The following is a 27465-nucleotide window of genomic DNA, read 5'->3' on the forward strand; positions in this document are numbered from 1 at the left end:
ATCAGTAGTCGAACCCATATGAATTTCAGCCACAGTCTGAAGATTGAGCATTTTTGTCGTCCGTAGGTCTGTAGTTCCTCCATCCACATAGGTTCTAATCTGACAAGAGAAGAAAATAATTTGGTAGAAATTGTGTCTCAACCGGATTTCTGGAATAAGATATCTCATTTCTTTTCCTATTTTTCAAACATTCAGAAAACTCTTTTGTATCTGTTCATCTCTTAAAATGATAATAAGGATGAAAATTAACCCACATAGAAACACGTTGATTGTTAACAATCGGACAAGAATCGAGGCAGATTTAGGACGAACAAGAAAGTAAAAACTCTGAAAGAAAATGTTTAAGACTTTAAAATTGAGAATATAACTGCTAACTACGTTCGTTTATTGCTTTCAATTAATACTAAAACTCATGTTTTAGGTTTTTAAATTTTCCGAAACGAGGAAGCATGAAAAGACCTTAAAGCAATTTTCAAATGTCTTAACTGATCAAAAATATTATACAAAAAGTAATACACAAATGCTTTTGGTGACCTGTTTTAATAGATGTTTTGGCTAACTGTTTTTTGTTTATACTAACTTGAGCACGATTTGTTCGAAAAATAGTTATCGAATTAACTTTTTAGTGTATATTAACATTTTGATGCTTTAACTTAATATTAATAATAAAATAGTATTGACGGGACCCAAAGGAATAGAAACAAAATAAGACAGGTGACGTCAAATAGTGATTGTAAATTACATTTTCAACTTGAATATGTACTTGTTATCACTCTGTCCGAATATCTGTAAATGTACTAGATACTTCATTTTCATTCATTTGGATATGAATTAATAATAATTAAAATAAGTTTATATAATAATACTTTTTTTTGTGAATGACCCTAGCGACTAAACAACGACTGGTCTGAGTACATATTGACTAAATTAGATGAACAGACCACATGGGCTTTGTGAACAATGTTTACTTGCCGAAATATTCACACTTGAAGTTCCAATTTAATCCGCCTTGCTACTTCCAGTCGCCATTTTGTAAACAGGGCCTAATCTCGAGCTGATGCGCGTTTGAAAGAGTTTGAAGTATTGCAAAGCTTCTAAACGATCATGCCCAGAACATACTCTCTAAAGATGATGTTTTTGATAAATTTACTTTCAATTATTTACTATATTTCTTTTTTGTATCACTTTCATTAATTTCTTTCAAATGTTAAAACTCATTATTTTTGAAAAAATGTTCAAGTTTCGAGATTATGATCAAACGTCGTCTGCTTCGCAAACAATCAAGAAAATAATATTCACAATGTATTGATATTGTTTTTATTAACTCGTTTATTCTTTAAACTATCTTTAATTAATATATATCAAGATTTTGTGAATTGAAAAATTGCCTTTTATGACGTAACCGGAAGCGCATTTGATACGAGAACGTGACCCGGAAATATCTCTCAACATAATCAGGACAGTAATAATAAACAGACGTCTATCGAACATTAACAGATTAATACCGTATGTATTGAGACACTAATGTGCTAGAATATAACACAAGGTAACACTCGTTTAATCTATTGCTATCACATCAAGTACTAACTGACATTTTGCGAAAATATCAGCATTAAATATTTGCGATCGCGAAGACCTACTTTCGTTTTACAGTTTACATACATTTGTACATGTCGGCATAAACAGTATATCTTACCTTGTGTCCTTCATTGTGCCGAAGATTATACATTGGCGCATTCGAGGAAAGATTCGTGATTAAAAGCTTATGTGTGGTTTTTTTTTATCTTAAAATTATCGGATAAAAGCATGGTGGCATGTTACTCAAAATACAAGATACAAGAATCATTATGTTACGTTGAATATATGTCATAGTTAACATAAGCTCTCAGGAGCTTGTATTTCGACAAACATATATATATATATATATATAAATGGTAAAACATTGTAACAGTGTAAGGCAAACAAAAAAATGCTATGTCCCAATCACCTGCCCTCTGCTTTGGTTTTTAAGGAAGTTGTTTTAGTTCTCATAATTAACTGTTTGCCCTACTTTGTTCGTAACCGCTTGCCACTTAGTATGTGGCTTTATCATAATGGATTACAGTTAGAGTCAAAACCCTGTGTCAATATTTCATTTGTTGCTGGAGTTATGGCCCTTTGCACATAAGAAATCTCATCATTAATGTTATCCCGGACTTTTTTTTGCTACCACTTTGTTACCTAATATGTGGCTTTGTCATAATGGATTACAGTTTGAGTTCAAACCCCGTGTTAATATTTCTTTTTTGCTGAGTTATGCCCTTCGCACATAGGAAATTATCAAATTAACTTTTTTTTTTTTTATTTCGCTACCACTTGCCATATCAAATTGACACTTTGTTTGTGGCTTTATCATAATAGATTACAGAGTTTGAACCATGTATTAAAATTCCACTTTTGACTGGAGTTATGGTGTTTTTGAACATAGGAAATTCTCATCCACAGGATAAAGCACTTTCTTTAAATATCTATACGTACGACGATGTTAGGTATCGAACCCCAGCCGCCTGCGTGGAGGGCCAGCCTGCGTGGAGGGCCAGAGTGTTAACCACTCGACCAATCCGCCCATCTATACTGTAGGATCAGAGTGATAGGAAAGGTTCTTATTACTAAGTTATACTCAGCTCCTTCACTTCCTCTAGTAAATGTCCAGGGAAAAGGTAAATTAAAGTTTTATCATAGGATCTTAGTTAACCACCACCACCATCACCACACCCCTACATACATACACCTACATGTCATCTCCCTCCTTCATCCCCCCCGCCCCCCTACATTAAACATTAAAATATAGCAATCTACAATCATTACACGTATTACTCTTAAGTAATTGTAGCTGGTAATTGGTGAAATAATCTATAAAGGAAATAGGCATGCTTATCTAATCAAAGATATATCAACAAAGGCTTTAGGTTTTAGTACCGTTCCGTGTTGATGGCACATGATTCCAATTTCGAACATGTCCACACATCGTCTTCTCTGATTTCCTCTTCTCTGTCTTTGAAAAGCTTCAAAACTAGGGGAGTGACCCATCCGAATGTTATATAGGATAAAAACCCAACGTCATTCACAGGAATCGGTCCATTGCTGAAATAGTGTTTCAAATGAAATAGCTACACCAGTCATTAAATAGAAACTATTACTACTAAAATATTATAAGAAAAAAAATAGGGAAAACAAAGAAGAAAACGATGAACTATTTATATCTATTCAGTACTTCTTTACATAACAATTTTTGTGATCGTTGATATTTTCTTGTAAAGCTAGGTAACTGATATTATATTTAGTTATTTAAATTGTCTAACCTAACCGCAACCAGCCAATCCTTCCCCTCAACAACGATCCTCTGTTACAAATCCGACGAATGGAATTTGTACTTATCTTTACTTTATAATTGATATTATAAAATATATTCTAGTGAATTCAAACAAGGCACTCATGTGCATTCTAGACTTTGTATATACGGTAAAGGTCTTTTTTGGCAGTCATTAATTATCGCTAAGTCCTAAAATGATCTATTAGCCGATTTTTTTCTTAGAGGATTACAGGTCTACTGGTCAAGGATAAGATACGCTAAGGATGGGGTCGTTTACTTTTAATTTTGCAGATTGTTTTAACCTTAATTAAAGTCTGAAAATGAACATTTCAAATGGTTAGGTACCCTCGTCCCTCAGTCCGTTGTATGGGACCCTGTACTAAATAATTTAAACTGATATTTAATTTAAAACCATGCTTCAGACTAAGGTTGAACGGTTAAGCTTTAGTTTACTTCTTGCTAAGTTGTTCAACCAGTTTAGACTCAAATAACGAGTATCTTTCTAACTGTATATTCCTGGAGAGTAAGTTTAGAAAGCCATTCGTTATTACACAAAAAATGAATAATGAATAACTGATACCAGTAAAACAGTACTTTTGGTGATATTTATATTCACTTTAAAAATGTTTTCTTCTGTGAAATACCGCAAGAACACATTACGATAATCATGAAAAGTAGTAAAATGTACATATCAAAGAACAAATACATAAAATAATTACTGTGTTCCATTGTTATTTTCTTCCTATAATGCATATTTCTTCATTTCCAATTACATTATTTTTGCCTTGCAAAAACATTGTAATAAAATCATATTTGAATAAAGTTGAAACGTAAGTTTTGTAAATATTTCGCATTTTAAGAGAAAATGATACATTACCTATGATTTCCATCCAATAGTTTCTGTTTCTCCGAACTCTTATATAAAACCTTGTCTACACTCCTCCAGAAACAACCCATGACTGTTCACCATAGTACTTTGCTGAAACAATGGTAAAGTGTAATCACTGTATAGGGGTTTAGTACTCAATTGTTTTACACTAAAGCACCAAATGTTGTAGATAAATCGCCCCATTTTGTAGCAGTTTTACAACCCGTTTCAAACATATACGTTTCCCGTTGATATCAATGATTTAATCACTGGTCACAGCTTGGGTGTTTATATTAATCAAAGGGATTTGAATTTTCTGTACAAATCAAATATGTGTTATAATACCTTCCAAAAGTCATAAATGATAGCATGGGATGAAATTATGCTAAACGAATTCTCCTATTAAAGCACTACGATATGTCCACAATACATTTAGTCATGCACAACCACAATGTACTGGTAGTAAACAAGGCTTTAGGTCACAGTCTATATGATAACTGAATAATCTGTTAAAAAGATAAACTGTAGTTAGGTTACTGAATTTAGCGCGCAGGGTTTCTTAATGTGGGTGTACCTGGAGGAAACCTAGGTGGTTGGGGAAGTGATGTTCACGATGAAAGGCGATCTCCCCCCCCCCCCCCCCCCAAAAAAAAGTTCAATGTAAGACTTATATATCCATACTTCCGGTCAGGAAAAGGCATTTTTCTCTTACCCTAGGGAAAATACAAAGGTGTTGCCCGGTCATTACAATTATATGACGTCACGTCTATAATGCAACATTATGACGTCACAAAAGCAGATCAAAGTAGATAACTCAGTTTTGCAGAAAATTTAAGATCAACGTTTGCTTTTCATAAAACTACCGCTTGTATTTGATGTGGAACAAATGATATAATTCCCAACTTTAGGAGCAAAACATTCACAACTCAGTACAATAAATCGGCATTAACATATCACGCTAACACCCAAAATCACATCGTCGATTGGAACAATGCCAAAATGGTTGAAAGGTAACAAAAAACAAAAACGAGACAAATATAAAAATATCAGGAAAATTCAAAACATGAACAGAGACGAAGGGGACACCAACTGAGTCTGTATTACCCGATACTGACACAAGGAGGGATGGTCTGTTGTGGTCTTTTTAAATGTGATTTCTTTTATCAGAACAAGTGTCCCAATATTTAGACAGAGGTATTACAATAATGTGTTAAGTCATCAATCTTATACACATAAAATATCATATTTAATTCCCAAAACTTGTAGCAGAATTAATGGCTTATGATATAAGCTAAGAGATTCTGATTGTTCTCCAACTCCGGCAGTTATGTATTATACATAAATCACATCAATTAACACCTTTTGGCGAGTGGGTTAATAACAAACACTGAGAAAAAGACAAAAAAGACATGATGTAGTTCAAGAAACACCAATGCTGTAGTGTGGGAATACAAACGGTAATTTTGTGACGTGCTTCTAAGGTAACATAGGTTGTTCAAGCTACAGCAATTGAAAGATTTATACAATGTAAAACATATGGATTATAAAACCATAAAAGTACTTATGAATATTAAATAATGTATATGTAGCATATTACAATAGAAGATAGTTTACAACAGAGGAAACCAAGATAAAACCTACTGCGACATATGGATATAATAACTATGTAAATTAGGCTAGAATGCACTTATAAAACCCAATATTCCCACTGTAGTCCTAGCACGATTGGGACAGGTAGCTCAGTTGGCTGGAGAGCTAACAAATTATTTTAGAGGGGTGCAGAGTTCGGGTTTCGGTTTGATTTCATTTCATTTTACTCCCCTGTTATATTAAACTTTTACGGTCAATTTTTGCTTCAATTAATCTTATTTTACGTGAGACCACACCATCCTCTTTTTGATCAAATACATTTTGGGATTTTCCTATAAAATCTATTCAATTCACTCTCAGGATACAAATGATGCGGTTGATTTGTTTGGTATCTTTTGTAAAAAAAAAATAGCAATTGTTTGTCTTCTGTATAGAATTTTATTGAAAATTGTAGATGTATTTTTTAGATTATATAGCAAAACGAAAAATTCGTTTCTCGGTTTTTTTTGTATTTCGCTTTAATCCAAAAATGTTGCCTTGATTACGTATCTAAGTCTTACCGTTATTAGGTGACTCTGACATTAATAAACTTCTCATGTTGCGGCGCTATGTCGTCTGTGTGATTTTCTGAGAATCAGACCTGCGTTAAAAACGCTGAGAGTGTCAACACCGTTAGCTTTACGCTCACAGCTGTCTATTATTATACTGCACGTTCAGTAACTCTCCAGATGAACACTTAGGCAAGACACAATAGTCAGCTGTGTGCCATATACGTTTTATATTTATCAGAAACCACGGGTAATTTAATAATGTAATGGTACAGAAAACAGAACACAAAAATCTCCATCACACACGCAGGCATTCATACATAGAGAGGTATTAGCCAGGTGGTATAGGACTAGTAGCGCTTGATAAGGCAGCTCATTCAGATTCCTCAAAATTGCATTGATTAATGTATTATTTAATGTATATGTTAATTGTATTGACTGTATAAATTGTATATCTATGTACCCTAAAGCGCTTTGGAGAGGCTTATTCTAGCTAGATATGGCGCTGTATCAAATGTTGTATATTTATGTAGGTGTTGCATGATACGGAAGTTTTCTGATGCAAAATGAGAATAATTGTAATATAAGGATTGACCTTCATTTTGACTCCGTATACGGTATTATGAACGCAGTTGGCAACGAATATGTTCTATAGTGCGCGTTAGTAGCAGTATGAACGCTTCCTACTATTTGGCGCACAGTTACACCTTATCTGTAAAAGCCATTTGAAAGCCTGTGATAGTTATGTCTTTCATATATTGAAGTTGGAAAATTGTTAAAATCATCCTTGTAACAAAAAAAGAAACCTGAAAAAAATATCCTTTACTATATTTAAGGATGCTATTTGTTAGTGTTATATTCAAATACCTACAGATTACAAATCTATGTTCTATTTGTATATATACATATACTTTACAATTTCGATAATACTTTCTTATTGAATTTTCTTTTCTTGTTGTGTTTATAAATTTTAATGAGTGTATTGACTATAAAGAAAAGGTGAATGCACCGCACTTGACTTTGAATGATTGAAAAAAACCTGCTAATGATAATTTGTAAAGATGTTCTTATGATCAGGAATATATGAAACAGCATCATCGTTGGATATTTGGTTTAACATTGCAATAATTCTTTGAAATAAACCACTTGAAACAACATAGAAGCTTGATTTTAATTTAGAGACGTAAATTGACCTTATGTATCGGTCTTTCATTTAAAACTAAATGATTCCTCGCACTCAAATGGTCATAATTTATCACCAAATTCATCATTATGTGACACTTGCAATTTAGTTAATATTAGGAACTGTCGGAACTTAGGACCTTTCATGAAAAGCTCTCGTATAAGCTCTGGTTTTCAATAAATATAAGCTTAGGAACGTTGATGAAAGCGTGGCCTGTTACTACATGTCCAGCTGGACCATAGTTGTATGGGGACGTGAAGAACAATATATACAGCTATTGTAGCGTTGGATTGCAATTCAAAACTTAGAAGTAATGAGTTGAGAATAGTTGTTTGGGTAGTATCTGAAGTACAGTGGTATGTTATCTGAGACGGACAGTAGTTAAAAATATAAAAAAATATATATACATTACTTGATATAGCGCCCTATCTAGATAACATAAGCCAAATTGATTGGTCAAACTGGACATTTGGAATTGACTTTGAATTGGGGGATAGCAGAAAAACATAATTGACATAGCAGACTTCACATACATTCAATAACTGAAATTTTGTTTTTGACGGTATATTCCTTTCAGAAACGATTAAACGGTGTAACCTTGCTATGCTATTCTAGTGCTGATTTATTATAAGCTTGGTCTTGACGCATTATGTGACGTTAAGACGTCGGCTCTAAGGGGATGGCATGGCTACGCAGGTCACATACAACGCACGGAAACATCATGGCTATGGCGCGGCCATCACTGTATATCATAACATGAGGCAAACACATAGATCGATGACGTCACACCATTATGTGTACACATGGAAGTATTATTATCTATGCATGGACTTTACTTATATAGATAACGTTACAATTATATACAGCACCAGTGTCCATTTTACTGACGTTGTCATGTCAATCTACAGGCATACAATACATGGAAGAGGTATTCCGTTAGTAAATAAATTATTTGTTCAAGTTTTATGGTAGATATTGAAATCAAATATATTAAGGCGGAGTAACATAAGAAACACACAATAGATAGCTCCTGTAACATTTGTTTATTGATACAGTATGCCAAATACTAATTACACCGCATCACACTGGATGTCATTCAACCCTTTAATTGGACGCGTTTTCATGTATTGTTTTTTAAACAGAAACAATACTACGAACATAGTTCTTGATTATTGCTTTCACAGCAGCAATGTTCTTCTTTGATGCTGCAACAACTGGCCAGTCTGGCCGTATGTCCTCTTTGATGTCAGTTTTACCATTCTTGAATTAGGTGACCCACCTTAATACAGTTCTCAATGTTACGGCAGAGTTGCCTTTTATGTTGAAAGTCCAGTTTGACCACTTAATTTGGCTTATGTTATCTAGATAGGGCGCTATATCAAATGCTGTATATTATTTACGGGATATGACGCTTTACACCATTCAGCGTCCCTTGACACCAGATGATGGGACCCACCAGCATATTTCTGGTTGTGAATCTAATCATGGATGTGTTTTGGCAGAATTTAGAGGGAACACTAGCTGCAAGAGGATACTATGATAAAAATATACACCCATGTAGCGTGTGGAGGGGGGCCATGGACCAGGGAGGATATGGGCGTATTGTGGTTAGATGGCCAAATGGACACAGAACAACAAAGAGAGTGCACCAACTTTGACTGATGGTACATTATAGATTGCTGAAGGAGTATATCTCGAGGAGGGACTGTGACGTCATGATTTTGGAGGTCAGTCATCTCTGCCACAACAAGCTTTTGTCTTTATATGAACCTATATATTTTTTTATTAATAATCTATTTATTTATTTATCTTCCTTTCTTTCTTTCTCTCTGTCTGTCGTTCTTTCTTTCTTTCTTTCTTTCTTTCTTGTAAGACATATATTAAAAATTAACAAAGACCATTTTTAAGTTCTTAATATTTTAATGTTTCATTTCTTTTTCTCAATCATAATTCTGTCTTTCACATGAATTTCTTCATCAATTTTACAGTCATGTAATTTGAATATTTTGTATCTCTTATTTTTCCTCTGAATTTTACACCACAATAATGTATTTTTTGTTCTTTTTCTAGGTCCTTGGACACAGAGCTCCCAGCATTGAGTGGATATCCAATCCCACTACACTGTTTTTAATGGCAGTCCCCGGTCCATGGTTCACAGGATACACCGCCCTATGAGCTCTCCCTGAAAGTTATGAGTAAAGGTCACACTTGATTGGAGAGACTGCTTCAGTCGTCTGTTCACAGATTCTACCATTTGGGTCGACCGGTTCCACAGGGTCATTTCCAAAACGGAGTCACCGAGACAGGCCTTAACTTTCTCCATCAGAATTTCTAACACAGTTGCCTCTCCACCGCTGACATTAAAATCATTTGGTACGTATAAGTTGTATGTTAGCAAGTTATTTCTTCTCTTCCCTGCACACACTAGTGATTTGGTCCTGCACTCACAATGTACACCTTGGTAACACTTCACGATTACCTCCCTTATACCATGACAAGCCCTCTCCTATCACTGTCTTTCATATTAGCTGGTGTTATGTAAACATTATGTAATCCTATCATTGTGGTGTTGTACTGTTTGTACAGTTATTAGTCTTTTCTTTTGAGTCTGTTTTTTGGCTCTTTTCTCTAAATAATTGCTGGTGTCCTGAATTGTTTACATAAAGTCCAAAATTAAGGGGGTATAGGTCTTACAATTTAGTTATCTCCCCTGATCTTCAGACAATATCTTATTTGTTCATATTTCCTAGTAGTACAGTACATGTACTTTAATAAAAACTCAAAACATTAAGTCTAAGTATAATGTTTATTAAGATATTTAAGTTTACATTTCGATATTAATTCAATTTTTATGTCTTTTCTTGCAGAAATCTCCATCTTCAGTACCAGTAGAAGACTTGACCTACCATCCTAACCCTTAGAGCCAGCCACTTCCCATTTTAGTATCATACCCTACTGTCCTGACTTTTTCTTTAAAACGTAAATTTGTAAAGTATGTGGGATCCTATAGGGACCATGGAACCAAATCAAAAATAGTTTGTCGGTTTTTCCCTTTTGGGCAGAAGATTTGATAGGAAGGTGAATGCCTCGGGGCCTGCTGGTTGGATATGTAGGTGGCAGAAGATTCAAAAGTTTTATGTGTGGGTTGAGCAATATATATAGATGTGAAATGGATAAAAACAAATTAAAAAATTTCAAGTCTGTTTTTGTCTGGGGGAGTTTATTAAGTGTGAAATTTGTTGTAAGTTTTAGTCAATTTTTGATGCCGAATTCAATACAAAATGGCGGCCATCATATAAAAAAGTTCAAATGGGTAGAAATTTTAAACTTCTTTTTTACAGGTGTGTGAGATGACATTCTTCAAAATGAGGGCAGATGAACTAGTGTGGATAACCCCATTTAACCAGGACAGTGGTAAACGTTAACACTATCGTCTTTGGAAAATCATTCGATTCTGTGGTCCCTGTAGGTATTTGAATATAAAACTAACAAATAGCAACCTTAAATATTTTATGGTAAAGGATATTTCTTTCATGTTTCTTTTTTTGCTACAAGGATGATTCTAACAATTTTCCAATTCTAATATACGAAAGACATAACTATCACAGTCCTTAAAAGGGCTTTTATATATTAGGTGTAACTGTGCGCCAAATAAAAAGAAGCGTTCATAGTGCAGCTAACGCGCACTATAGAATATGTTCGTTACCAACTGCGTTCATACTACCGTATACGGAGTCAAAATGAAGGTCAATCCTTATGTTACAATTAATCTGCTTTTGCATCAGAAAACTTCCGTTTCATTAAATACCTAAACAAAATATACAACATTTGATATAGCGCCATATCTAGCTAGATATACAATTTATACAGTCAATACAATTAACATATACATTAAATAATACATTAATCAATGCAATTTTGAGGAATTTGCATGAGCTGCTTTATCAAGGTGGGACCGTGTTTCCAACAGCATCATTTATAGTGCCACCTCACTTGAATGCTACAGCACAGATACTGAAACACTCCCCTCAGACCATTTTATATTCCTATTTGGTTGTTGGAGTTTTGTGGGCAGGATATAACACTTTCTCTGAATATCCAATGCGTACGACGACTTAAGGGATCAAATCCCGGCCGCCTGCGTTTATGGCCGGAGTGTTAGCCACTCGACCAGTCTGCATCTTCACATGAACACTTAGGTGCGACACAATAGGCGGCTGTGTGTCAGACACGTGTTCATTAAGCAGAATTTTTATCTAATTCTGTACCATTACATTATTAAATTACCCGTGGTTTCTGATAAATAAAAACATATCTGGCACACAGCTGACTATTGTGTCTTACCTAAGTGTTCATCTGGAGAGTTAATTAACGTGCAGTATAATAATAGACAGCTGTGAGCGTAAAGCTAACGGTGTTGACACTCTCAGCGTTTTTAACGCAGGTCTGATTCTCAGAAAATCACACAGACGACATAGCGCCGCAACATGAGAAGACTTATTAATGTCAGCGTCACCAAACAACAATAAGATTAAGATATGTTATTTAGGCAACTTTTTCAGATTAAAAGCGGAATAAAAAAAAACAGTGTTGCCTATATTATGATGAAATATTTCCGGATGACTGCAATAAATCATTTTTTATGAAATCAGTACTTTGTATAATTTCCCATGGATATGATCGGGATTTTTGAAATTCTTAATTTTAATTCCTTTAGGCAGGAGAAAAATAAATAATCAATAAATTACATCTACAATTCTCAACAATATTACATACAGAAACAAACAATTGCTATATTTTTTTTTCAAAAAATACCAAACAAATGAACTGCATCATTTATATCTTGAGAGCGCATTGAATATTTTTGATAGGAAAAGCACAAAACTTATTTGCTTAAAAATAGGATGATGTGGCCTTACGTAAACAAAAAATAATCGAAACAAAAACGACCGTAAAAGTTTAATGAAACAGGTAAGTAAAATGAAAGGGATCAAACCAAGACTTGAACTCTGCACCACTCTAAACACGATTTATTAACACTCTAGCCAACTAAGCTACCTGGCCCAGTCATACTAGGACTACAGTGGGATTATTGAGTGTTATATTAACTACATTCAACCCTAATCTACATAGTCATTATGTACATATGTCGCAGTAGGTTTTATCTTGGTTTCCTCCTTTGTAAACTATCTTCTATTGTAATATGCTACATAAACATGATTTAATATTCATTCGTACTTTTATGGTTTTAGAAATCAATATGTTTTACATATTTGTATAAGCCTTTCAATTGCTGTAGCTTGAAAAAAACCTATATTACCTTAGTAACACTTCACAAAATGCTTTTATTACCGGTTGTATTCCCACACTACAGCATTGGTGTTTCTTGAACTACATCATGTCTTTTTATTTTGTTCAATGTTTGTTATTAACTAACTCGCCAAAGGTGTTTTTTGGTGTGATTTATGTATTATGCACAACAAACGAAGGTAGAGAACAATGATAATTTCTAAGCTTATATAATAAGCCATTTACTCTGCTACCAATTCTGGGAATTAAATCTGACATTTTATGTGTATATGATTGATGATTTCCATAACTTAACAAATTATTTTACTAGCTCTGTCTATATAATGGACACTTGTTCTTATAAAAGAAATCACATTTGAAAAAATCCCAAAAGACCATCCCTTGTTAGGTCAGTATCGGGTAATAAAGATGAATCAGGTGGTGTCACCCTCGTCTCTGTTCATGTTTTGAGGTTTCCTGATTTTGACTGTTTTTTATATTTGTCTCGTTTTGTATGTTGTTCCCTTTCAACTATTTTGGCATTGTCCCAATCGACGATGTGAGTTTGGGTGTTAGCGTGATCTGTTAATTCCGAACTATAGTTGGGAACTATATCATTTGTTCCATTTGTTGAAAAGCAAACGTTGATTTTAATGTTTTCAGCAAAACGGAGTTATCTACTTTGATTTGCTATTGTGACGTCATGTTATTGCATTATAGACGTGACGTCATACAATTGTTATGACAGGGCAACTCCTTTGTTTTTTCCCTAGGGTAAGAGAGAAATACAAATATCTTTCTCTAACCGGAAGTATGGATAAATATATTTTGTGGGGATGAAGGGGGGAGGGGAGGGGGGCGAGATCGCCTTTCCTTGTGAACATCACTTGCCCACCCACCTAGGTTTCCTCCGGGTACTCCCATTTTAAGAGCCCCTTATATATCATATAGACCGTGATCTAAAGTCTGGTACACTACCAGTACATTGTGGTCGTGCATGACTAAATGTATTGTGGACATATCGTAGTGCTTTAATAGAGGTATACGTTTGGCATAATGTTATCCAATACTACCGTTTATGACTTTTGGAAGGTATTTTAATGCATATTGGATTCGAATAGAATGTTCGAATCCCTTTGATTGATATAAACACGCAAACTGTGACCAGTAATTAAATCCTGGATATCAGTTACATAAAAAATACAACGGGAAACGCATAAGTTTTAAACAAGTTGTTAAAATGCTACAAAGTGGGCGATCTATCTACAACATCTTGTGCTTTTATACATGGAACTAACAATAAACAAATGTTAAAAAAGTTGAGTGCTAAACACATATACAATAAATACACTTCACCATTGTTTCAGCAAAGTACCTTGGAGAACAGTCATGGACTGCTTCTGGAGGCGTGTAGACAAGGTTTTATATAATGGTTCGGAGAAACAAAAGCTATTGGATGGGACTCAAGTGTAATGTATAATTTTCTCTTAAAACACGAAATATTTACAAAACGTATGTTTCAACTTTATTCAAATATGATTTTATTACAATGTTATTGTAAGGCACAAATAATGCTATTGGTAAAATGAGATATAGCATGTTAGAAGTGCAAATACCAGTCGGATTTAAACTAAGGATCCTTGTTGAGGGGAAGCGTTGGTTGGTTAAAGTTAGGTTAGACAAGTTAAATAACTTAATTTACTATCAGTTACCTACATTTACAAGGACATATCGATATCAACGATCACATATTGTTATGTAAAGAAAGACTGAAAAGATATACATTGTAATTCGTTTTCTTTTGGTTTCCCCCTTTTTATTTGTTAGTAGTAATAATTTCAATTTAATAACTGGTGTAGCTATCTTATTTGACACTATATTTCAGCAATGGACCGATTCCTGTTAATGACGTTGGGTTTTTATCCTATATAACATTCGGATGGGTCACTCCCCTAGTTTTGAGGCTTTTCAAAAACAGAGAAGAGGAAATCAGAGAAGACGATGTGTGGACATGTTCGAAATTGGAATCATGTGCCATCAACACGGAACGGTACTAAAACAGGCCTTTGTTGATATATCTTTTGTAAGATAAGCATGCCTATTTCCTTTACAGATTACTTAGGAGCAATACGTGTTATGTTTGTAGAATGCTTTAATTTTATGTTCAGTGTATAAGGGGTGGAGGTCGGAGAGAGATAACATGTAGATTTTTTGTATGTAGGGGTGTGGATGGTGGTGGTAGTTAACTAAGATCATATGGACAAACTTTAATTTACCCTTTTTCTTAACATTGACTAGACTAATTAAAAGAATTGAGTATCACTCAGTAATAAGAACCTTTCCTATCACTCTGATCCTACAGTATAGATGAGCGGGTTGGTAGAGTAGTTAACACTCTGGCCTTCAACGCAGGCGGCCGGAGTTCGATCCCCCAAGTCGTCGTATGCATGAATATTCAGAGAAAGTCTTTTCTCCTGCCAAGGAGGAGCATACATTGGTCTGGGGTGGATGTTGCGGTATCTGTCCTGTAGCATTCAAGTGAGGTGGCACTATTAATGATGCCGTTGGAAGCACGGTCCCACTACAAACAGAACAAATTACATTTTCAGCACACACGCAGGCATACACACATATGTATATACCAGCCAGGTGTTATAGGACTAATAGTTAACTCCTGATAAGGCAGCTCTTGCGAATTCTTAATTTATTGTATTAATTGTATATCTGTAATGTAAAGCCCTTTAGAGTGGCTTATGTTAACTAGATAAGGCGCTATATCAAATGTTGTATATTATTATTATTATTATTATTATTATTATCATTGATCCAAATGTACAGATATTCTTACAGAATGATAACAAGTACATATTCAAGTTGAAAATGTAATTTACAACTATTTGACGTCACCTGTCTTATTTTGTTACTATTCCTTTGGGTCCGATAAATATTATTTTGCTATAAATATTCAGTAAAATTATCAAATTGTAAATATACACCAAACTCTTTATTCGGTAACCATCTTTCGAACAAATTGTGCTCATATGAGTATGAAAAAAATCAGTTAGCGAAAACATCTGTTAAAGCGGGGTCACCAAAAGCATTTGTGTATTACTTTTTTTGTAAAATATTTTTAACCAGTCTAGACAATAAAAACATCTCAATTGAAAATTGAATCAAGCTCTTTCAATGTTTTCTCGTTTCGGAAAAGTGAAATCCTAAAACATTAGTTTAAGTGGGAATTTAACGCAGTAAACAGACATAACTTAGCAATTATATTCTCAATTTTTAATTCTTAAAAATTTCCTTTAGAAGTTTTAACTTTCTTGTTAGTCCTAAATCTGCCTCGATTCTTGTTTGATTGTTAACAATCAACGTGTTTCTTTGTCGGTTTATATTTATCCTTAATATTAGTATCAGAGATGAACTGATACATTTGAGTATGTTTATAAAAAAAAATCTGAAATTTTGAAATTAGAAAAAAAGAAATGAGATATCTTATCTAGGAAATCCGGTGAGACACAATTTTTACCAGATTACATTTTTCTCTCGTCAGATTAGAACCTATGTGGATGGAAGAACTACAGACCTACGGACGACAAAAATGCTCAATCCTCAGACTGTGGCTGAAATTCATATGGGTTCGACTACTGATTGTGTTTATAGCCCTCTGTTTTAACGCCATTATTACATTTCTCTGTACGGTTAGTACCACATTTAGTTCTTTTGTAGTTTTATTTATCTCTTAAATCTAACTTTCTCATTAGGACCGTATGGTTAAACGTTTACTCCAGCTCGAAAATGTTTTGACGAACATCTGAAACTAAGGAGTTCATGACTTTTGCCGGCACATTAATAACAACTTCATTTCGCGCATAGCTCTGTCTTTAACCATTCTTAAATTGTGTTTTTGTTACTGAGCCCGGGTACTTATCTGTGTTATGTTTGATGACATTACAGGGTTACATCACCGTTGTCATAACCCGATATTTAGAGGGACCAGAAACATCTGTGACTTACGCCATTGGATTAGTAATATTCACTGTTGTGGGACAACTTTTAAGGTGCTGTTCACAAACATTTATCCTCTTTTACGGAACACAAACAGGTAAGTCATTAACTGTAACATTTCTCTCAATGATATCTTATTGTCTTGGAACCATGAACTAGAACAGATTTCTTACTGTGGTAAATGTGATATAAACGTGCAAGGAACCCATATGCAGGCGGACATCATGCATTTGCCACTTAAAATCTCCATCTAATGTAAACACCTTAGTATGTGACCAACAAAACTTACTAAGTGAACCATTTCCAAAATTAAGTTCTATTTGTGATTATAACTACACAATAATGATAATAATAAAATATATGGGTTTTGGAAGTTATTTCAGTTAATGAAATTTCTAATAATTACACTCAACAAATATAGCCATTTAAATATATAAGGCATTGTTTAGAAATGCAATAACACCATGTTCATGTTTGATGCTTGAATACACGTTTCGCATTGTTGAAAAACACCTCAGTTCTTGACTTTTATTTGAGATAATTGCCCTCCAGTGTTAATGTTATGGCATATGTGTTTGTTTTACTTCCGTCACATACAGGAATAAGATTTCGATCTGCAATACTGGGAATGACATACAAAAAACTCCTGAAGTTGAAGAGTATGAATGGGAGGATTGCGTCTGAAGTAAGTTTGTACTTTTCATTCAACGATTAATGTTGCACGAATCCACAAACTGAGTAAGGTATGCTACAAAACAAAGATTTAACAATAAACAAAAAAGTACAGAGGTAAAAACGTAATTCGAACCCTTTCGGAAGATATATGAAGACCCTTCGTACAGTGACAAAAACTTCACACGGTGTTCCGGAATGACTAACAGAGTCTTTCAAATGTAGACATTTAGGAAATGGATATTTTACACGAGGGTGTAAAATTGGGGACAACATCGTTTAAAGCCTCGGTTCTGACCCGAATTATGCACTCGAGGGTAGACTACCCATATCCAACATACCTTCATAATGATAGCTACGGTAGACCAGAACAAAGAGATTGTAGACATGCAACACTAAATGAAGTGCAATTTCTAAATAACGTACAAACGACAATGCCTATGTCCTGGAAGTGGTTTACAGTGTTGAGAAAGGATTGGTACATGTAGTATAGAAAATTGTTCTTATTCGTTTTGGGGCTACAAAATGTACCATGCAACTTTCTGATAAACTTGGGATCTAATTATTTTGTATTTATCGCGCTCATATGACCCCTTTCCATTCCCTACCATTTTTATACATTTACGTTAAATGTTTTTCCTACCAAATAAGTTGTGTTCATAGTAAAATAAAAAGGCAAGACAGTAGAAAGCGCTTATGATCGAGAATTTCGGAAACTCTGGAATTATGTATTACATGTAACAACACATCTTACAATTTGTAAAGAATCAATACAACATCCCAATTTTGTAACTATTTTCAGTACATCAGTCACTTTGGAAGTATTTACCAATATTTTGAAGTCTTCATCTTTGGAAAGTAAATGGCAGGACTGCCTAATGGGATATAGATGTATTTATTATTATAATTAATCAAATTAACGTTTATTGTTGAATTAAATAACCTATAGAAATGATTGTTTCAGATAATAACAATATTTGGATCGGATGCCTTGAGAGTGTTTATGAACACTCTGCTGTTCGTGTATCTTCTTGCAATGCCTATCTACCTGATAATAGGGACCGTGTACATCTACTACCTCATAGGACTGTGGTGCTTCGTGACTTTTGCAACATTCATTGTCCTCTTCGCAATACAGGTAAGGAAACCGATTGTTTTCTTAATGCACATGTATATTTTAGGTGTTTTAAGCTCACCCGAGACGAATAAAAGATGGAGTCATTCTTCCGCCAATCCAGTATCAGTTTTAGCTTAAAAGACTGCTTCTTAAGAACAAGACCTTAATGACAGTTCGACTAAATTGATACTCGGGTAGAATCCCTTTGCAATTGAACGTGTATCTTATCAATGAAAACGTTTGGGTTGGGCTCCTGATGTGGGGGAGGGGGAGGGGGAGGGAATGTCCGATAGAGGCATCAAAAATAAAAGATTCAAATGACAATCGCCGTTCACCATAATGGAAATGAAAGGCAACTAAGGCATTTTTTTTCAGTTCGGTTAGAGGTATGGTTTTGTAACGAACGAGCAAGACATAAGTTTAAATAGAAAGTTTTGGGAAATGGGATGCTCAAAATTAATTAAAATATTTATTTTCTTTTTAATAATTTAAAGTCCACATTTCAGAAATTCAATTTCTGCAGGAAGCAGTTCAACAATATGACTGTAGTCCTGATTCAACAGAACTGAGAACAGGGTTCTATCTAAACACCAGTGACAAAGGAAGGCACGTCCGTTTCCTAACTTGAATATATATTTTGGAAGGAATGTACAGAGGCGTGATCGTTTTGTTTTTCTCCTTTCGAATTTTAATTCTATAAGTAGAATCTCCATGGTTATCAAACTATTTATTTTAGATGCAAACAGGAAAATTGATATTATTTACCGACATGACCTATTACATGTAGATGTTTTGTCTGCAGGATCCCACTCAGCATGCTGTCGTTTCACTCATTGTCAAGCGTAGTCTTCTACAGAATCCATCAGTGTCTTGAAAATCACATTACGTTGAATAATAGGTGTATCTTATGACTTGAAAATCTCCCGTAGCTTTGCATTACTGATACTATTTATATCACAAGCCACTACTCGTCCCACTGCACCCTATCGGATTGGGATGTATGACAAGAACATACTGATTGAGGAATTGTTCTAGGATTATCTAAATACATCTGTGGAAGCGTAAGGCCACAGTTGATATCCTATCAAGCAATGGGATTAGAATAACCATCTCATAATAGTGTATATGTTGCATGAAGAATTTGTAACGTAACCTTAACTTTACATACATTTTTATTCGCATATCATATAATAAAGAAACAAAGCTCCATTCCAATTATGGAAATATCCTATTTTAAATCCTTTATTAAAAATAGTTTTTACATTTTTCTATCCACAATGCAAAAGCTTCAACAATAGTATATAAGTATGAAATATTATGCTGCAATGATTAAACAATACTTACAACACAGACGTGGCAGATATTAATGGCGTTAAGAATCGTTTATTCTCAATGTAATGACCACCAATAATGATTGATTATCACCATCAATTGAACAGTATTATCAATGATTCAATATCTATGAAGCTCTGCCATTCCTTTATATTTTTTCTTCAGGCTTTTCTTATTGAAATAATCTCATACCTCAGACGAAAGACGTTAGAATGGACAGATATAAGGGTAGGTACTGCCACAAGACTATTTAACGTAATACACCAGAAAAAGTGCAGATGAGCGTTAGAAACTTTTAAGTTTAATGATCTATACAATAATAAGTAAACAAAGCGTAGCTGGATTACGTCATTTCAGTACAAATATAACAACTAATTGTACATATGCTTACAACGAAGCCGAATCGACATCGATTTGTGGACAACTCGTACACATTTTCACTGGTCATTTGCCTGATGAAGGTGACAGGGTAGTCAAATCAGCAATGGAGTAATAGATTAAATAAGAATTGTCGTTTCTAATGTCCACCTTGTCTCAGGTCAGGTACCAAAAAATATCGACTTTATATAACTCTTCCTGTGGGAAACGTCTGTCTATCAAGACAACTATACAATGTATGTCTTGTATTCCCCCTGGACAGATAAGAAAGATGAACGAAGTTCTCGCTAGCATGAAGTTGATTAAAATGTATGCGTGGGAAGACTCTTTTAAAAATTCTATTATGGGTAAGTTGGTCATTTACAATTTATTGTTAGTAAAACGGAATACCAGGAAAGACATTTCTTTTTCCCCATCTCTTTGTATATAAAATACACACGTCCAATATGGAACATTTATTATGGACCCCATATGGATGTATTCAATGACCTTCACTATTATGACGACACATTCGGACGACGATTACATAATGACGTCATAATCAAAGCCCCCTCAAAACGTTGTTTAAGTGTCTATAACGATGTTGTCGTCCGCAGGCGAGACTGCTTGATGAACTTTTGCACGCGCTTGCCATGCAGTTAGGCATGGCTATTTAAATTTGAATTATACCTATGATACACCGTACACTCCAAATATTGTCGTATTTTGTGTATACATTATCTTAAAATTATGCAATATTTGATTTACCTATGTCGTGTTGTACCACATTTTGGACAAGAGATGGGGGAAAAAGAATAAATCATTGTCACAACAAATACTAGAATATTAATCACGCGGGTGTAGAATACCAATATGCCAAATTACTATTTATAATAGACTCCATTAAACAATATATGTATTACACCCTCGGTGTAAAATATTCCTTCTACCAACATCATTAGATTTATTGATATTCCACCTTTTAAAAACATGTTGCTTAAATTAAAGAAACGCTTCAAAAGGACCATGCTTTTTAGTATCATAACTATGAAATATATGATATTTAAGATGAATTGCTATCTAACGAATTTCATAATGTTCTACAGATATAAGGGAAACTGAAACTAAACCACTGTTGCAATCGACGATATTAAATGCGATTTCCAATGCCATCATCCCGATTACCCCGTCACTAGCTACGGTAGCCACCATAGCCACGTACGTCAATGCGGGAAACGAACTGACAGCGTCGACGGTAAGTCAGTTATTGTTACACTAAGCTCAATATCTTGAGTCGTATATGACGTAATATTATTTCAATCCCTATATGTTCATATTTTCTTTGAAAAGGAAATGCACCGAGAGGGGAATCTACCAATAGCCTAAATACTGCTTGCCAGTGGCATACCAGCTTGATTAAATCAACCAAATTGCACAAATGATAACATAAGAATACATGTCATATTAATTTCATTATTATTTATGAAAAAAAATGTATGTCTTATTATTATAAAAGCAATAGAAAAGTAATGTACTTTGCAATAATAAATAAACAATTTATATCAACCATAATTATATTGAATAACTTTTATGAAAATGTCAATCCAGAAAAACAATGTACATTGTAGTAGCGATATAGCAGTAAGCTATATCATCGTTTGTATTTGATAATGATATCGTAGTTATATTGCAGGGTTTTTCTATTGTTGCAACCCTCACCTTCATGCGGATCGTAGTGTCGTTCGTTCCTTATTCCGCTCGGATGTTTGGAGAAACCTTGATAAGTTTCGAGAGAATAAAGGTATACAGCGAAACGTAGGGCATCCCAGATAAATCCCTTCCCATAATCCTATATACCGGAAGTGTTTTTATTTTTTAACGACATTTTTACTGTCAACTCACACAAAAGTAATAGTAACAGCCATATTTCATTAAACCGGACACCAGGTACATTATGTAATAAGAGTAAATATCACCGGTCCTGATTCTATATAGTTAAATCCAATATAAACAAATATTTAAGATCCAACTAACAAAAACTTTAACTGCGCATTGAAACGTTTTTCCGGCATGAGTATAGTTTATAAGTAACATTTCTAAAAGAAAAGTGTACCTGCTGGACATTTATGAAACATGTTCAACAACAATTTTCTAAGTATAGAAAATCATTGCGGCTAGACCAGGATTCGAACCCACGACTTCAGATTATTATACCATAGCTGTAACCGACAAGTCTACCTGATCAATAGAGGAGTGCTTGACCAACTATGCTACTGTGATATCTAAAAACAAATGCAGGGGAGCTTACTCCATGTACGAAAAAACAAACAGAGGGCAGTGGGTCAGGGATCAATAATCTAATAAGTATGTAATAACAAAACATACCAATTAGAACTTGATAGTGTGAGAGTAGGATGCTGAAAACGACTGATTGCAGTACCATATTGTGTAATTATCGCCCTTTGCCCACACATTATATTGACGGAGTGCGTGTCGATATGCATTGCCTATGATTACAGTATGATACAAGAACCCTGTAAACATTCAATGATAGGCATAAGGTTTTCAATGTTATATGTGTTGTATTTGTTTGTTTATGTGGTGAAACATTTGCTATTGTACATTAGAGGGTTCCTTTAATACTCATATTATTAAGAAACTGGTTCAAGGTATAAATAAGTCTTGAAAAATAAGGGAAACATAAGATAAAACTAACAAGATTGTTTTGTTTTTCAAACTGACGAAATATGAAAAGAAAATATCCTAAAAAAAAATTATTTATTGCAGAATAAGTGTATGCTGTTTCCCCAACAACGTAAACGTTTAGTCAAATGATTATAAATAATGGGTAGGGATAGTTTTTGATCAGTTTAAAGTTGGGTTTTGTATATTAGCAAAGTACATATGCCCTTGATATATGTACAATATTTTTTTTTCTTCATCTCAGCGATTCATGTTGGAAGAAGAATTCAAGCCACCAGGACGAGATGTCGTCAATTCTGATAATGCTATTGAGCTCCATGATACGGTGTTTAAGTGGGGTGGCGATAACAACAACAATCCAGACGACAATCTTACGTCTGAGGAATCCGAAGGTATGAGAATATATGCTGATACAAACTTATCCCAGTAAACGATTTTCATAAATGACTAATATTAAAAAGCAAAATTGAAAATGAAAATAGATCTTAGTCATCCAGCAGTGGCAATATGAACTAAAAGCTGATACGGTAGTAAAACTAGAAATAAAAGAATCAGGAACCCCGACAAAAAAACAACAATGAAAAACGGACACAAAAACAGGAGCTCAGTAACGGTAATCGTCTCCTGTACCATTTGTGGCTACCATGTTGACGCTTCCGGTTATATCAACAATGGCATGTCGGTAACAATCAACATATCACTAGGGAAGTCGCTCGTATTTCTAGACTACATTATTAAATCATGGAGTCTACGTATTCAAAATTTCAAAAGCTATCAAGAGATCTGAACGAATACAAAACAAAAAGAAATATTGGAAAACGTGATATATCAAGAATATGCTCTTATGTTTTTTCCTGTTTTTCTATGAATTTTTGAAAAAAAAAAATAAACCATGATTTACAAAGCAAATATTCAACTACGTTTTATGTTTTGGAACATTTCAGACATGGTTTTTCATTCTCTGTGTAAATTGGAGAAATGGAAATATGTCGAAGTAAAGTGTTTACTTTGTATGTCTTTCTATATCAACAAACTAAGTCTTTAATGGGTGCTTCCTTACCTCGTGTTTTGTTGTTTTTACTGTTTTTTAGTGACTTTTAAGTTCAGTCGCTTTTTTTTTGCTCCTTCTTCTTAGACACTTTCCTTGTCATACTTATTTAAAATGTTTTAATTGAGGACGATTGTGCGCAATAACATATGTTTGGTGATTCAATGTCTGATAATTCTTTTTATATTATTTTTTAGAATCAAACTGCGAGTCATCATCGCTAGTACTGCGGAACATCAATCTTACAGTCACAAGGGTAAGTAGCGTAAGATATGGGAAAATAATGTCTTAAAATCTTAAACTTTCATAGTTTTATTCAACCCTTCAACAGCACTAGTTAATGTCATTTTTATGCTAAATATAAAGCAGTTACGAAGTATACAAAAAATGATGTAACCCCTCTTAACTTTATTTAAAACAAAGCCATTTTAATCACACTATTTCGTAGCAAACTCTATATTTTTTGTCATGATAAGACATTCTTTAGATATAGTATTATATGGAAAAACTCAGCAAAAACAGTGGCGCAGTTCCGTGAAGACATGGCAATAGTATGCGGAAAATTATTACAAACACACCACAACGAAGATTTTGTCATTAAGTAATTTAATTATCCTTTCAATTTCAACCATAGACTACTTCATTGTTTATTGTATATGTATATCGTCTACAAGGGGCATGATGCACTTCACTTAAGCATTGAACTGCTTTCAGTTGGCATTGATAAGCAATATATATGCCAACTGGACACAGGCAAATTCAACGAAGCGCTACAATGGTAAATATAATGATAGCACATCTACAATAATTTATACCTCATACAATACATCGTGACACTTAGGTCATTTCTGAGTTATAAACAACACTCTGTACGTTGAAAAAGAGAAATAACCCTTAAATATATCACAGATGTAATGTACAAAGCAACTACCGTTTAGTTTCACTGTTCTGTGTATAGGGGAAGCATATTGGAATATGTGGAGCTGTCGGCTGTGGCAAATCGTCCTTGGTACAAGCACTGATCGGAAGGGTAGGTCATTATAGTGTTATTAGTTCGGTGGATAAGAATGTAATTATTGCATTGCTACGTATCTAGAAAATCATCAAAATCGATGTAACATGTTATCAGAACAATTTTACATTTATATTTAAGTCCAAGTCGAATAAATATTAGAATTTTGATTTGATTTTTTTAAAGCAGTACATCCTTTATCTTAAGAACTGCATGAACAAAATAAAATGGACAATGTATCGTGGTTGAAACTTAGTTTATCAGAAATATAATATTACATCACGATTTCAACAGGCATGTTCATGAGTCTTTTTAATTCGATATTTCAGCAGTTCTTAATATGAATTAGACTCTTTACAATACCTCTTGTTTTACGTCAGATGCCACTGCTAACTGGACGTCTGGCTGTTGACGGTTCCGTAGCCTACGCAGCACAACAGGCCTGGGTATTTAACGGGACGTTGAGGGAAAATGTCCTTTTTGGAAATCCCTATAATCCAGATTGGTAAATAAATCCGTGTTGGGGGACCCAATCCTATCTTATTGGAACAAATGAAACTCTGTTCATCTGCATCTCTGACATTTAATTAATTAATTTGGCTTTTTACATGAACAAAGCGATTATTCAACGATATCACCAATACTACATTTCGTTTCCTGGATTTAACACACATGTGATCCATAACAAATACATACCAATTTGTTTTTAAAGATATACATTTTCAGTGGGTTATTTTGTTTTTGCTAAATCGTTCACGTTTCGGCATGAAGTATATTTAAAAGCATCAGTCTGTCTGCACGTAACAATAAAACCCTGGTTAACTACAATAAAATATAAAAGATCGTTATTGTTTTAATCTTAAGGTAATTGATTAGTTAATTAATATCCACACAGGTACACAAAGGTTTTAACCGCATGTAGCTTGGATCCAGATCTCCGCATATTGGCCAATGGCGACATGACTGAGGTAACACTTTCTTATTAATGTTTCTTTCTTATTACATCCATGCAACATAAATAAAGACGCCGGTTTTGCCCAGAGGTAAACAATATCTATATAAAACAAAACCATTAAAAGCCCTTCGCAAGTAGCATCACAGCAGAGTAAGAACTTGCCAAACTATCCAGCCCCACCGGGCTGGTTGTTGCAAAACAAGTAAAGCTTTTGAAAGAAATCCAAGAAACTTTCAAACAATAAGCCATTTGACGGCTATTGAAGCCAAGAATATGAAAGAAAAAGACGTGAAATAAATTTCAAGAAAAGAGTTTTAAGGGTTGTGTTAGTTTCCTGGAATCTGAAGGACCCTGAACACTTTATATAGCGTTTTCTTTCAGCTTTTAACTATACTGATCAATAATAATAATTTCTTACTACTTGCTTTTGCACCTATAGTAACAGTTTAGTTTAAAAAAATGTAAATCAAATCTTAACTCAACAAACCAGCATAAGGAGATGGCAAAAGCAAAAAATGTATACCTTCCAACGGGAGCAACACACAAGCGATTATCAGAACTAGAACTGGATACAAAAAAAACGACAGAAATAGGGGAGACAACAAACCAAGGAGGACATCATACATCTGTAACATATGTTATATACGTCCTGATGTCTTATATCTAATGATCTAAGTGATGTCTTCTTTAATTTAATCACGGTATCATGACAAACACTGAAAACATCAATATTCCTAGAAAACTCTCATTTCAGATTGGTGATAAAGGCACTAATCTTAGTGGTGGTCAGAAACAGCGCGTGAGCCTGGCACGTGCCGTCTACAGTAAACGCGACATATATCTCCTTGACGACCCGCTGTCTGCTGTTGATGTCCATGTTGGGCAGCACCTGTTCCACAAATGCATTGATAACGTTTTAAGGGATAAAACTGTTGTTTTAGTAACTCACCAATTGCAGGTAAAAATGATGGTCAAATAGGATGATGCAAAACATCAGACTTTTTTTTTAATATCGGACAAATGACAAAATCACAATGTATAGTAAATACTGTCTATACTGTCTATAATAATGAACACTTTGCTTTTAGTTCATGTCACTTTTCCCACGAAACATTTTTTGGCTGAATGTTAAACAAGACAAACTAGTTTTCCCAGTTTTCCTTCAATTCCCGCATTCTAAGGAAAATATAAATAAATGTTGTTTTTTTTCTCAAATCGCAATAAAAATGACCTGCAAAATGTATTTCGCAGGACTTATTTACAAAACAAAAATGTGATGAACAAATATAACGACGTTTGGACACGCAGCTCTTCAAAAATATTACCAGGATATTTGTTTGGCTAACGTAGCACAATGGGACACGACAAATTCAAACGTTAGTAATCAACAAAATACTGTTACAAAATATATTGTTAAAAGAGTAGATTATG

General features: G+C 34.2%; 1 protein-coding gene across 1 annotated transcript in view; it reads left to right on the forward strand.

The window, feature by feature from the left end:
* Nucleotides 1-17400: 17400 nt before the first annotated feature.
* The window catches only part of LOC110464701 (multidrug resistance-associated protein 5-like), a 42825-nt gene continuing 32760 nt past the window's right edge, over nt 17401-27465 (forward strand). The window contains exons 1-12 of the mRNA XM_021520051.1: nt 17401-17523; nt 18475-18648; nt 20125-20187; nt 20600-20684; nt 21423-21571; nt 22010-22117; nt 23264-23411; nt 24265-24323; nt 25026-25097; nt 25460-25584; nt 25975-26047; nt 26789-26992. Of these exons, the coding sequence (XP_021375726.1) occupies nt 17401-17523; nt 18475-18648; nt 20125-20187; nt 20600-20684; nt 21423-21571; nt 22010-22117; nt 23264-23411; nt 24265-24323; nt 25026-25097; nt 25460-25584; nt 25975-26047; nt 26789-26992 (1383 nt within the window). The remainder of the gene's footprint in view (nt 17524-18474; nt 18649-20124; nt 20188-20599; nt 20685-21422; nt 21572-22009; nt 22118-23263; nt 23412-24264; nt 24324-25025; nt 25098-25459; nt 25585-25974; nt 26048-26788; nt 26993-27465) is intronic.

Source organism: Mizuhopecten yessoensis, unplaced genomic scaffold (genome assembly GCF_002113885.1).
Source record: "Mizuhopecten yessoensis strain PY_sf001 unplaced genomic scaffold, ASM211388v2 scaffold11023, whole genome shotgun sequence".
Lineage (NCBI taxonomy): Eukaryota > Metazoa > Mollusca > Bivalvia > Pectinida > Pectinidae > Mizuhopecten > Mizuhopecten yessoensis.